This window comes from Chanodichthys erythropterus, chromosome 10 (assembly GCF_024489055.1).
Source record: "Chanodichthys erythropterus isolate Z2021 chromosome 10, ASM2448905v1, whole genome shotgun sequence".
NCBI classification, from domain to species: domain Eukaryota; kingdom Metazoa; phylum Chordata; class Actinopteri; order Cypriniformes; family Xenocyprididae; genus Chanodichthys; species Chanodichthys erythropterus.
This window is the reverse complement of record NC_090230.1, coordinates 41,582,032-41,595,544: the sequence shown is the minus strand read 5'-3', so window position 1 is coordinate 41,595,544 and position 13,513 is coordinate 41,582,032. Positions and strand designations below refer to the sequence as shown.

Below are 13,513 nucleotides of genomic sequence, written 5' to 3'. Positions count from 1 at the left end.
ACAGATGTCCAGAAGACGATCATCAAGACCCTCTACAATGAGGGTAAGCCACAGAGAGTCATTGCTGAAAGAGCTGGCTGTTCGCAGAGTGCTGTGTCAAAGCATATTCATGGAAAGCTGTCTGGAAGGGAAAAGTGTGGTAGACTTGAGAAGATCGTCATGTGAATCCGATTTAAGAACTTAGGAGAGCTTCAAAAGGAGTGGACTGAAGCTGGAGTCAGTGCATCAAGAGCTACCACACACAGACGTCTTCAGGAGATGGGCTACAAGTGTCACATTCCACGTACCAAGCCACTTCTGAACCAAAGACAACGTCAGAAGCGTCTTACCTGGACTAAGGAGAAAAAGAACTGGACTGTTGCTCAGTGGTCCAAAGTCCTCTTTTCAGATGAAAGTAAATTTTGCAATTCATTTGGAAATCAAGGTCCCAGAGTCTGGAGGAAGAGTGGCGAGGCGCAGAAACCATGTTGCTTGAAGTTCAGTGTGAAGTTTCCACGGTCAGTGATGGTTTAGGGTGCCATGTCATCTGCTGGTGTTGGTCCACTGTGTTTTCTGAAGTCCACAGTCAACGCAGCCATCTACCAGGAAATTTTAGAGCACTTCATGCTTCCTTCTGCTGACAAGCTTTATGGAGATGCTGATTTCATTTTCCAGCAGGATTTTGACACCTGCCCACACTGCCCAAGGTACTAAAAGCTGGTTCAATGACCATGGTGTTACATGGTTGTCAAGAGGAATCGAGAGGAAGAGACACCAGACCCAACAATGCAGATGACCTGAAGGCCGCTATCAAAGCAACCTGGGCTTCCATTACACCTGAGCAGTGCTACAGGCTGATTGACTCCATGCCACGCCGCATTGAGGCAGTAATTCAAGCAAAATGAGGCCCATGAGGCTCTGTGTGCATTGAATTTATTTAATACACGAGTTCCACATTTTGAGTTGAGTGAATAAATGAACTTTTCCACAACATTTAATTTGAGATGCACCTGTGTGTGTGTACATATATATATATATATATATATATATATATATATATATATATATATATATATATATATATATATATATATATATATATATATATATATATATATATTATTACACTGCCAAAAAAAATTAAAGGAACACTTCAGGTCTCAATGGGGAAAAATATCATGCTGGATATCTATACTGATATAGACTGGCTAATGTGTTAGGAACGAAAGGATGCCACATCGTTTGGAAAACCTACAGAGGACTGAATTCAAAGACACCCCGAAAATCAAAGTGAAAAAATGATGCAGCAGGCTAGTCCATTTTGCTGAAATTTCATTGCAGCAACTCAAGTACATGGTACTCAGTAGTTTGTATGGCACCAACGTGCTTGTATGCATGCCTGATAATGTCGGGGCATGCTCCTAATGAGATGACGGATGGTGTCCTAGGGTATTTCCTCCCAGATCTGGACCAGGGCATCACTGAGCTCCTGGACAGCCTGAGGTTCAACCTGGCGGCATCAGATGGACCGAAACATAATGTCCCAGAGGTGTTCTATTGGATTTAGGTCAGGTAAGCGAGGAGGCCATTTAATGGTATCAATTCCTTCGTCCTCCAGGAACTGCCTTCATACTCTCGCCACATGAGGCCGGCACTGGCGTGCACTAGGAGGAACTCAGGACCCACTGCACCAGCATAGGGTCTGACAATGGGTCCAAGGATTTCATCCTGATACCTAATGGCAGTCAGGGTGCGATTGTCTAGCCTGTAGAGGTCTGTGCGTCCCACCATGGATATGCCTCCCCAGATCATCACTGACCCACCACCAAACCGGTCATGCTGAAAGATGTTACAGGCAGCATAATGTTCTCCATGGCTTCTCCAGACCCTTTCATGTCTGTCACATGCTTAGGGTGAACCTGCTCTCATCTGGAAAACGCAGGGCGCCAGTGGCGGACCTGCCAATTCTGGTGTTCAATGGCAAATGCCAATCGAGCTCCACGGTGCCGGGCAGTGAGCACAGGGCCCACTAGAGGATGTCGGGCCCTCAGGCCACCCTCATGAAGTCTGTTTCTGATTGTTTGGTCAGAGACATTCACACCAGTGGCCTGCTGGAGGTCATTTTGTAGGGCTCTTGCAGTCCTGCTGATACCGGTCCTGCTGATGGGTTAAGGACCTTCAACAGCCCTGTCCAGCTCTCCTAGAGTAACTGCCTGTCTCCTGGAATCTCCTCCATGCTCTTGAGACTGTGCTGGGAGACACAGCAAACCTTCTGGCAATGGCAAATTGATGTGCCATCCTGGAGGAGCTGGACTGCCTGTGCAACCTCTGTAGGGTCCAGGTATTGACTCATGCTACTAGTAGTGACACTGACCCTAGCCAAATGCAAAACTAGTGAAAAACAGTCAGAAAAGATGAGTAGGAAAAAAATGTCAGTGGCCTCCACCTGTAAAACCATTTCTGTTTTGGGGGTCGTCTTATTATTGCCTATCTGGTGCACCTCTTGTTAATTTCATTAACACCAAAGCAGCTGATTAAAAAGTGTTCCTTTAATTTTTTTGAACACTGTATATAAATGCAGCCTTGGTGAATTTAAGAGACTTCTTTTAAAAACATTAAACAATCTTACAGACCACAAACTTTTAAATGGCAGTGCATAATAAACACAAAATAATCCAAGATTTCTGTTCTGTCACAGAGACAAATATAATTTCTCAGGACACCTATTTCAGGAATATCTGTCAGATAGTAGGGGCATCTTATCCGTGGTATCACAAATAAATTGAATGGTTATAGGGCAAAGGGCAAATTCTTGTCTAAAGTTTATTTTTATGGCCTTTTTGATGAAGAGAAGAGAATTTAACAACAGGAAATGTTGCAAGACAGATTTAAACCTGCAATGCTCACATGAGAACCAGGGCTTAATGTGTCTGAGGATCTACGCAAATTGCTTAGCCACAGCTCCAACCCACAGGAAAATTCGAAGGCATCTAACATCTAAGACTGTCAACAGCTCATGATTGTTTTTCATCAAAAACCCATGTTAAGGCCTCTGCTGAGCCTTCCGTGCCTTAACAAATCACTCTCACAAATGCGAGTCTAGGTACTGTATATGCTAAAGCACCGATACACTTAGCATCACTTTTCATCATAATAGAGTGTAACATTCCTGAAGAAACAGCATTATGTAATTTCTTTCCTGATTGCCAGTGTAATTTCCAGTTGAGCACAAATGTGCTCCGTCACCGGAAAGCAGTAAGTGCAGGCAGATTTGCCATCTCACGTCCAGATCTACTTGATACTTGGGATGAGATGTGTGGGTTATTCTTCCTCTAATAAGAGCAGACATTGTTGCAAGCCATCCACTGTAGCATGAAATAGACCCTCCCTAAAGAATATTCCATTATGATGGCGGCATGTTTCATCAATACGCTCTTGCCTGTACCACTCCGCACTCATAGACTCTGAGGCGGTTCTTCACATCTGCTAGGCATTTGTAGATAAATGCTGGGCTTTTACTGGTATTATTGGCAAACACTAACATCTCTTTGCCTTAGGCAGGAACAGATCAGAGACCAGTCTAGGCCATAAGTGGACATCATTCAGAGAGCGAGAGACGTAAACATAGTTGTTGTTCTATCAGTGCTGTTCTGTGTAAGCGACTTGACAAAACTAGAACGTAATTGATTGGTTGGTCCAACTTTATATTAGGTGTCTTTAATTACTATGTACTTACATTTAAATAAATCATTTGATACAATGCACTTATTGTGTACATACATGTTTTTACATTTTACTTATATTTTAAAAAATAACTGCATGTAATTACATCTGTAATTAATTTCTGTAATTACATCTATATTTTCACTGTTGACCCTTCACTTACACCTTAAAGGGTCAGTTACATTTAGCCATTTAGCAGACGCTTTTATCCAAAGCGACTTACAAATGAGAACTTTGAAGTAGTTAAAAAATGTCTGTTAAAATATTTTAATATACAGAATAACAACATTTATTGCATACATTGCATCAATTAAATTCAAAACAGCTGCATCCACATGTCATACAAACCTTGTTGATTAAAATGGGAGCATTTTCAATTTGTCTCGAGCTTCTTGGGTGCAGCGCAGACACAGTCACAATAATGGCAGCTCAAGGAGTCTTTCATAATGAAATCCTTATTTATACCAATGAGAGCTTATCCCGTTTGACCAGCCCTGCTACGGAACTAAGCCATTTAATAATTCGTAAGCTGCTGATAATTAAAACCGATCAACAAGAGGAAACACCAACATTTGTTTTGCATATATTTCTCATATATTTTTCTCATTCGCTTCTGATCTGTTGGATGCCAGAGGTTGGCACGTTTTTTTGTTTTGCACTGAGAGACGTTTATAGGGATTTATTTCAATTAAGAATGGATTATGTGGCAATCTTTTATGTGGCATATTTTCTTAACAACAGAAAATTTTATTTCATATTTATATTTTGAATCACAATATAATCTGAAATAAATTAGAAACAAATAGTTTAATTATTGTCGCAGTCATTTTATGAGGTAAAGCTAACAACAAAATCGTGTGTTTAGGATCAGGAAGAGCAGGCATTTTTCGCCGTGTTTGATGGTCACGGCGGAGTGGACGCTGCCATCTACGCCGCCAATCACCTACACGTTAACCTGGTCAGACAGGAAATGTTCAGTCAGGATCCGATAGAAGCCCTGTGTCACTCCTTCAAACTGACAGATAAGCGATTCATACAGAAGGCATCACGTGAGGTGAGTTCTTTCCCTATAAACACAGTCAGACATCAAGGTGGTCCTATCAGCCGTTTGTGCACTGACAACATCTGTATGCATCCTTGTGTTTGGAACAGAACCTTCGCTGTGGCACCACAGGGGTCGTGACCTTTCTGAGGGGTCGCACACTGTACGTGGCCTGGCTAGGCGACTCACAGGTCATGATGGTGAGGAGAGGTCAACCGGTGGAGCTGATGAAACCACACAAACCAGACAGAGAGGTGAGAAAGACTGGACACTCTAAGCCATTTTTTTGTATTGTACATTCCTTTTATTTATATTTAATTGATTGAAGTTAACTTCTTTTTTTAAAAACACCTTTATTCAGTAAGGATGCATTAAACTGCTCAGTATGTATTGAAGTGGCAGTAAAGACATTTATAATGCTACAAAAGATTTTTCTTTTGAACTTTCTGTTCATTAAATAATCCTGAAAAAAATGGTTACACAAAAAACAACAACCCTTTTCGACATTGATGATAATAAATGTTTCGTGAGCACCAAATCAGCAAATTAGAATGATCTCTGAAGGATCATGTGACACTGAAGAAAATTCAGCTTTCCCATCACAGGAATAACTTGCATTGTAAAATATGTTAAAATAGACAAAGGTTTTTTTTTTTTTTTAAATAAAAAATTGTAATAATATTTCACAATATTACTATATTTTTATTGTTTTTGATCAAATTAATTCAGATAAATGAATTGGTATAAATTAAATATAAATTAAATAGATATAAAATAAATATTAATATTATTTGTGACCCTGGACCATGAAACCAGTCATAAGTCATACCATTGATGTATGGTTTGTCAGGATAGGACAATATTTGTTCAAGATACAACTAATTGAAAATCTGGAATCTGAGGGTGCAAAATAATCTAAATATTGAGAAAATCACATTCAAAGTTGTCCAAATTAAGTCTTTAGCAATGCATATTCACTCACAAAAATACATTTTTGATAAAATATCTTCATGGAACATAATCTTTACTTAATATCCTAATGATTTGTGACTTAAAAGAAAACTTATGACTGGTTTTGTGGTCCAGGGTCACATTTATTATGAATTTTATTTAATTTAATATAGTGGGAAACAAGTATCGAATTGCCAAAAAATTTGTCCTAGATCAATCCTAGATTTTTTGCATGTGACCTTCATTTTTACCCGAGAATTCCAGCTCTTTATGAGGGATGTCCTTCACAACCCATTCGATCAACAAAAGTCACATGACCGCAAAGCTGTGTTACATAACGCACTCCCAAGAGTGGGTCTGTTGAGTCGAGTCTTTGGAGCTTTAGCTATATAATGAAACTGTATGCAAGTCAGTCTGACATTTCAGCCAAATAGAGTTTTAGTAACTGACACTAAACTGAAAATGATACTAGCTGTTATAGCTGATGACTCCTTGTGACTGACTGGTTTGTTTGTTTGTTTGTGTGTGTGTAGGATGAGAAAAAGAGGATTGAGGCTCTGGGTGGGTGTGTGATCTGGTTCGGCACATGGAGGGTGAACGGCAGCCTGTCCGTGTCAAGAGCCATAGGTATGCGACCTTTAAAATTACAATATACATTTTAACATGCAGAACTGACAGCCCTGTTTGTGCTCTGTAAAATGCTACGGAAAACGGTTTATTTAACATAAATCAATTAAATAGATTGTATTGCTGTATGTATTGCTTTTCACAATACATAGAGTACTGTTCTAAAGCAGAGAATAATAACTCACAAAGCCCAGTAATCGAGCCAAAGGCATCAGCGGAGAGGTAAAAACTCCTTAATAAGACGGTTTTGAAAGATTTTCCTTTTGTGCTCTTTGAAGATATTTACTTATATAGACAGGATCTTTTGTAAGTTAAAGTGAACTAAAGGTCAGTGCGTGCGTATTTTTAGAAGAGGATGTTCAGGCCACAGCAAAAAACCCTTTATCACCACACCACAGATTTCAGTATGAAGGAAACAATCTTTTAGAAAGGAAACTCTGGCACAGACCCGATTTAATCAATGTAGACAGATTCTGCAGCTTCCACTTGGTGTAAATCTGTAGCTGAGTCTGTGTAAGTTGAAGAACAATATTGATTCAAAACTTGTGTAATCAGACCAACCGTGTAGTTGGAGTTGAGAAACGTATCAACCACAAATTTATTTGGACTTCTGACTTCATCACCTTCATAAATTATTGATACAGTATCAGTGTCCTTTACAGTATGTATATTAGCTCATGTAAGATTACAGCTTTCAGGCTAATGAGCATTGCTGTAATAACAAAGACTGACCTCCAGCAAAATCCTTAGGCAGTGTTCTCACGGCTTCGTGCGCAGGAACCATTTCCCTCTCTAAATGCTGATGGCTAATCTATCAAATAATCCTATCAGTCTAGCATTTAATTCCCTTAAAGCTCTTGATTCATAAATAGGACAAGTGAGGCTAATTCTGCCATAGCTTAGGCCACTGGTCTTTTGCAAGTACAAAAGTCCAGAACACATTCGAGTCATATTTCACTCCAAAAACAAAAGAATAAAATAAGAAATTAGATTTTAAATAAAATATTGAAACATATTTTTTTTGCATTATGGCATTATTTTCATGACAACTAAGTATTGCTTTCCAAATTCTGATTCTATAAAAATCTCATTATTATAATGATTTTTTTTTTTTTTTTACTAAAACTAATTTTTATTTAAAATCTAGTATTCATTGTAGGGCCTTTAATTTGTTGATTCCCCTGTAGTTAATTTTATCATTTAAAACTCAAAATGACTTAAACTTTATTTTTCCATGCAAAAAAATTCTTTATGCTTTAAAATAGCTTGAATGTAACTCTATACCATTGCCTATAAATATGTAAATTAGCCCCGCCTCCACTCACTCACTCCAGTTCAGAGATCTACTCGTTGATGATAACACATTGACGTGATTGGTTACAAGGTAGTCAGCGATTTCAAACCGCGTCTTTGGTTCACTGCAGTTTTAAGGAGTAAATACTTAGCAAGAGTGTTGACCTATGAACGTGGTTTGTTTTAAAGGGTTAGTTCACCCAAAAATTAAATCATTAATTACTTACCCTCATGTCGTTCCAAACCCGTAAGACCTTCGTTCATCTTCAGAACACAAATTAAGATATTTTTGATGAAATCCGAGAGATTTTTTTTAATCTCCCATTGAAACCAACCTTCATTCAAAGTCCAGAAAAGTAGGATAACATCATTAAAATAATCAACGTGACTACAGTAGTTGAACCTTAATGTAATGAAGCGACAAATACTTTTTGTGTGCAAAAACAAAAATAACGACTTTATTCAACAATTTCTTCTTTACTCTGTCAGACTCGTACGCAGAGCTTCCGTGTTTATGTCCGAAAGCCTGCTCAGTATTGGCAGATGCTGTTCATGTGAGCAGCACGGCACACGTGTGTGATGCTGACGTGGGAGCCGGCCAATAATTAGTCGGCATTCTGCCGTAGAACATGGAAGCACTGAATGTAAACAGCATAGAAGACTGACAGGGGAGAGCAGATATTGTTGAATAAAGCCGTTATTTTTGTTTTGTTTTTGCGCACAAAAAGTATTCTCGTCGCTTCACAACATTAAGATTGAACCACTGTAGTCATGTTGAGTATTTTAACAATGTCTTTACTACTTTTCTGGACCTCGAATGATGATAATTACGTTGCTTTCTATGGGAGGTAAAAAAAAAACTTGTGGATTTCATCAAAAATATCTTAATTTGTGTTCTAAAGATGAACGAAGGTCTTACGGGTTTCGAATGACATGCGGGTGAGTAATTAATGACAGAAATTTCACTTCTTGGTGAACTAATTCTTTAAAGCAAATTAAAAACACCACATAGACATATAAACAACATTAAAAACTTGAAACTTGTATCTTAAAAATACAAAATCTGTATATTACAAATATAGACCACTCTTTTTTGTGAGATTCACTTAATCACTTTCAGGTAATTCACTGTATTTGTATGTGTATGTGCAGGTGATTCAGAACACAAGCCGTATATATGTGGTGATGCAGACTGCGCCACCTTCAACCTGGACGGCAGCGAGGACTACTTGATCCTGGCCTGCGACGGCTTCTACGACACCGTGAACCCAGATGAAGCCGTGCGAGTGGTCAGTGACCACTTGCAGGAGAACAACGGGGACACCTCCATGGTGGCCCACAAGCTAGTGGCCTCAGCCCGAGACGCGGGATCCAGCGACAACATCACGGTCATTGTGGTGTTCCTCAGGGACCCCCGTTTGCCCCCACCCTCAGACGAACCGGAGGAACAGCAGGAAGAGGAGCCGGTGGAGGACGCGGGAGAGGAGGAGGATGAGGAAGTGGAGGCCTTGCAGAGTGAGCTGGTGTGTCAAGATGGAGGGGCGGAGAACGGAGGAAAGAACCGGGGAGGCTGGCCACTACAGCAGTGCTCGGCACCTGCCGATCTGGCCTACGAAGACCGCATGGATTCGTTTACGGACAGAACAAGTCTGAGCATCACGGGGCCGGACATGCGAGCAGAGACTGGCTGCTTCAGGCTCCCAGCTTCATCCGGCCTGCCCCCAATGAGAACCGTCACGCCAGACTTCATACCCCCCTACGGCGGGGCCGGCGCGGCCTGGCGTCCCTACCAAGAGGATGGCCCCACTGGGTACAGGCAAAAGCCCCAGCCTAAACCCACAGTGCCCTCCTACACGCAGACCACCTCAGATGGACAATTGCTGGAGGTGGCTGCGCTCTTCCCTCAGGAGGGCCGGAGGAAGAGGCGGCTGGAGGTCATGCCGCTGAGGAGGGAATCGCAGAGCCTGATTCGGAGGGCCAGAGAAAGCCACGGTCCTCTGAGCTGCTTCCCTAGCGTGCCCTATCCTCTCCGCTCCCCAGAGAGGAAGCCTGGGATAGCCTTTCCCCATGTAACCCACAGCAAAAGGGTCTAATCGACAACTTCCTTGCCCCATCATGCCGCCCTCTGTCCCTGAGGCTGAAACATACTCATGCAGTGGGCGCACGCACACATACATTCACGCTCTGTTCCAAAACCTTGTGAGCACACATAGGCAGCATTTTATGGCACCATTCAGATGGAAACATGCCTCATTTTGGACAAATTCGAAGCGATAGTGACAAACTTGGTGGACAAACGAGAGAAATAAAAACGGTTTAATATAATTAAAACCTGACTATTTTATCCAATATTTGTGTGTGTTATATATTTATGCTTATCACATTTACCATTGCTCAGTGAAATTTAAGCCACTTTTCCATCGTAATTACCCAGAACAATTTGTCCCAGGAACTTTTTTTTACCCAGACCTTTTGCTGTCTGCATTTCTATTGCGGTCTAAAGTACCGTGAAGATTAAAGTCGTAGGACTGTGCGCGACTTTCCAGTTGGATTTCATCCTCCGCATATAAGATTAAAATAAATATAATAAAACCCAAACCTTGTCGTTGGCCCATTGGTCGTATTTTTTAAACTCCATTGTTGATTCAAATAGCAAACAACTCTTACTGCATGCACACAACAGTCTTTTCAAAATGGTGGTTGAAATAAAATGCTGTGTGGATGCAGCGTGGAGTCAACCAATCAAAATGCTGCGTGAACTCAACCAATCAGCATGTTCTGCGCTCAAGTCCCACCTCCGAAAGTTCCAGAACTTTGAAAAAGTACTACCTCGCCAGCAGGTACTTTTTGGGGGGTGAAATTTTTACCCAGAACTTCATTTAGACCCTGCAGTCGAAACGCACCGAGTACCACCAAAAAATCCCTTGTTCCTGTGGTGGAAAGTGGCTTTAGTGGGCAAGATCCAGTCATTTCAATAGGAATCCATGCGATCGAGAGTTTCGTGCGAGGGCGAAAAAGTTCACCACGCAGATTTCGCTCATGTTTAAGTTGGTCATGTGAATTCACTATGATGATCAAAAGACATCTGCTTTTAAAGTGATGTCTATGTGAGCAAAAAGCATTTTAAGGCACCCTTCAGATGGAAAAGATGCCTTGTTTTGGACAAATTCTAAGGCAGCATTGCATGTATCCTTGTGATCAAAGAGAGAAATTAAAGTACTGAATAAAAAAGTTTAATATAATTAAACCTAGACTATTTTACCCAATATTTGTGAGTGATATGTATTTACTTATCAAAGAATAGTTGCGGTCACATTTACCATTGCTTGGTGAAATTTCGCAAGCGAATCCAGTAATTCCAATAGGAATTTGCGCATTGGGAGTTTCATGCGAGGGCAGAAAAGTTCACCATGCAGATTTGGTTATGTTAAAGTTGGTCATGCAAATTCGCCTTGTTGACCAAAGGAAATCTGCTTGGTTTGAAAGTGACGTAAATGTGAGCTGTGCTTCATACATCTCAACACTACAAAATTTAGCTGATATTTTCCTAGTGTGACCCTACCTTGTCATGCAAGCAACATGCTGACAGCAAACCCTACTGAAATTCTTTTGTGCACATTGCTATTTGTGTTACTGCCTATGCAGAGAGTCCATCGAGTCACTTTTGAGGTTTCACAAACTGCTGTCTATGTAGGGAGCAGGCAGCTAGACAGCTCACTGGGTTCTGGAACAGAAACACACACTCAAACATATGAGATACTACATTGCATTAACGCTTCCACTTTCATCTTATATGAGCCAGCCTATCGGAATCCTTCATTACTCTCAGCCAGCTTCCTCCTCATTCTCATAACCCTCTCTCTGGTCCAGTCTGGTTTGTGTGTGTGTGTGCGGAAAGAGTGTTAACACTATCCTCTGTTTACACACACACATAATTAAAGTTTTACGTAAACCCAGTGTAGAAGCAAGCAGGTGTTTGCGGTCAACAATAGTACAGATCTTAAATCTGATATCTGAGGCGAGAGACATGATACAGCTCTTGGTTATTAAAGCCATTTTAATGTTCAGACACTACAACTTCAGACAAACACAATCACCTCATAGACATCTTTTATTTATTTTTTCCTTAAGCGTATACTGTATGAACTGGTTACTCGATGGTGTGATGTCTATAGATTGCAGCTTAAGATTCAGGCATAATTCTGACCTGACTGCGTTGAGTCATTGAGAAGCAAGTGGCGTCATACTCATTTGTTTGTTTGTTTTTAGCACACATAAAATGTGCTTTTTATGGCCCATGTTTTACCTTGTTCGTTGCGTAAGACATGAAAACCATATTTCCACAAATAGGATACAATGTAGTGGGTTTTACTGTCCCTAATTTAATTCAAATTTAATTTTGTTTTAAATATAGCATCTTTCATTTTAATGTTTTAATGTTTAATAAAATCACAAAAGTAACAGAGTTGCAAAAATAGCAAACCTCATATAAAATAAATGTAAAATAAACCAGCTCATATAATATTTAGTTTGACCTCCTGAGGTTGACAGTCACCATTTTCTAAAGGTTAAGTGCCACTTTCGCTGGCCATTTGTTGAGAGAATAAGAAATGATTTCTTTTGTATTCTATTTGTGGAAAGTGCTGGGCTGGTTTTGGGAGGCTGCCACGTCCAAGCATTTGCACATTCAACATCTCCAACCATCTTTTGATGATGCTAACTAGAAATAACATGACCCACTGACACACAACACCTGTTGCTTTTCCAGTCATCACACTGGAGAGAAACATATCAGATCAAATTTAGATGCAGTTCTACACATATTCAGTTTCAAAACCAAAGAATATGATCATCAGGAGGCACACTACCATCCCTAGACAGCGCTACAACCACCTACAAAGAGCTTGTTGTTAAATCATGTAGAGAAAAATTAGTCAAAGACTATTCAAAGTAAATACGTTTAGCCAAATATCAAATTTCTTTATACTGGCAAATTGGATTAAGAGCAGTTTAATTGTCAGATCTAAGCTTGTATAGGATGTGTAAGTGTAGCCCAAAAGGCTTGACTGACAACAGAATAAGGCTGACAGGAGATGGTCATAGTTTGAAGTGCCCCTCAGGTGTTGAGGACATGGATAGTAGAGTTTCAGCAGCACAATGTGTGCCTTTATTATCTCCGACATTGGCCTGTTTTTGACAGGCTGTGAAGTGGATACGGAGTAAATCTAACCACTCTACTCTTTGTTTATTCTAAACTCAACCACTTTCTTTATTCAGAAATGGCTGCTTAAAGGGTTAGTTCACCCAAAAATGAAATTTCTGTCATTAATTACTCACCCTCATGTCGTTCCACACCCGTAAGACACAAATTAAGATATTTTTGATGAAATCTGAGAAGTATATGACTCATCCATAGACAGCAATATAATCAACACTTTCAAGGTCCAGAAAGGTAATAAAGACATCGTTAAAACAGTCGACGGGACTGCAGTGGTTCAACCTTAAGTTTATGAAGCGACGAGAATACTTTTTGTGCGCAAAAACAAAACAAAAATAATGACAGCGAAGGCTTCTGTGTTTATGTCCGAATGCCGGCTCAGTATTGGCCAAAGCTGCACCCATGCGGGTGATGCTGAGGCAGGATAATGAGTCAGCCTTCTGACGTAGAACCTTGAAGTGCTGGACGGAAACAACCTATGAGAATATGACAGAAGAGAAGATATTGAGTCGTTATTTTTGTTTTGTTTTTGTGCACAAAAAATATTCTCGTTGCTTCCTAAACTTAAGGTTGAACCACTGCAGTCATGTCAACTTTTTGAACAATGTCTTTAGTACCTTTCTGGACCTTGAAAGTGTTGATTATATTGCTGTCTACGGACGAGTCATACTTCTCAGATT

General features: G+C 40.2%; 1 protein-coding gene across 3 annotated transcripts in view; it reads left to right on the top strand.

Annotated features, from left to right (window-relative positions):
- The window catches only part of ppm1e (protein phosphatase, Mg2+/Mn2+ dependent, 1E), a 56,099-nt gene extending 43,139 nt beyond the window's left edge, over nt 1–12,960 (top strand). For all 3 annotated transcript variants that reach the window (XM_067399234.1, XM_067399233.1, XM_067399232.1), the window contains 4 exons: nt 4,568–4,756; nt 4,855–4,998; nt 6,229–6,322; nt 8,768–12,960. In XM_067399234.1, coding sequence (XP_067255335.1) covers nt 4,568–4,756; nt 4,855–4,998; nt 6,229–6,322; nt 8,768–9,708 — 1,368 coding nt within the window. In that variant the 3' untranslated portion in view covers nt 9,709–12,960. The remainder of the gene's footprint in view (nt 1–4,567; nt 4,757–4,854; nt 4,999–6,228; nt 6,323–8,767) is intronic.
- Nucleotides 12,961–13,513: the final 553 nt, after the last annotated feature.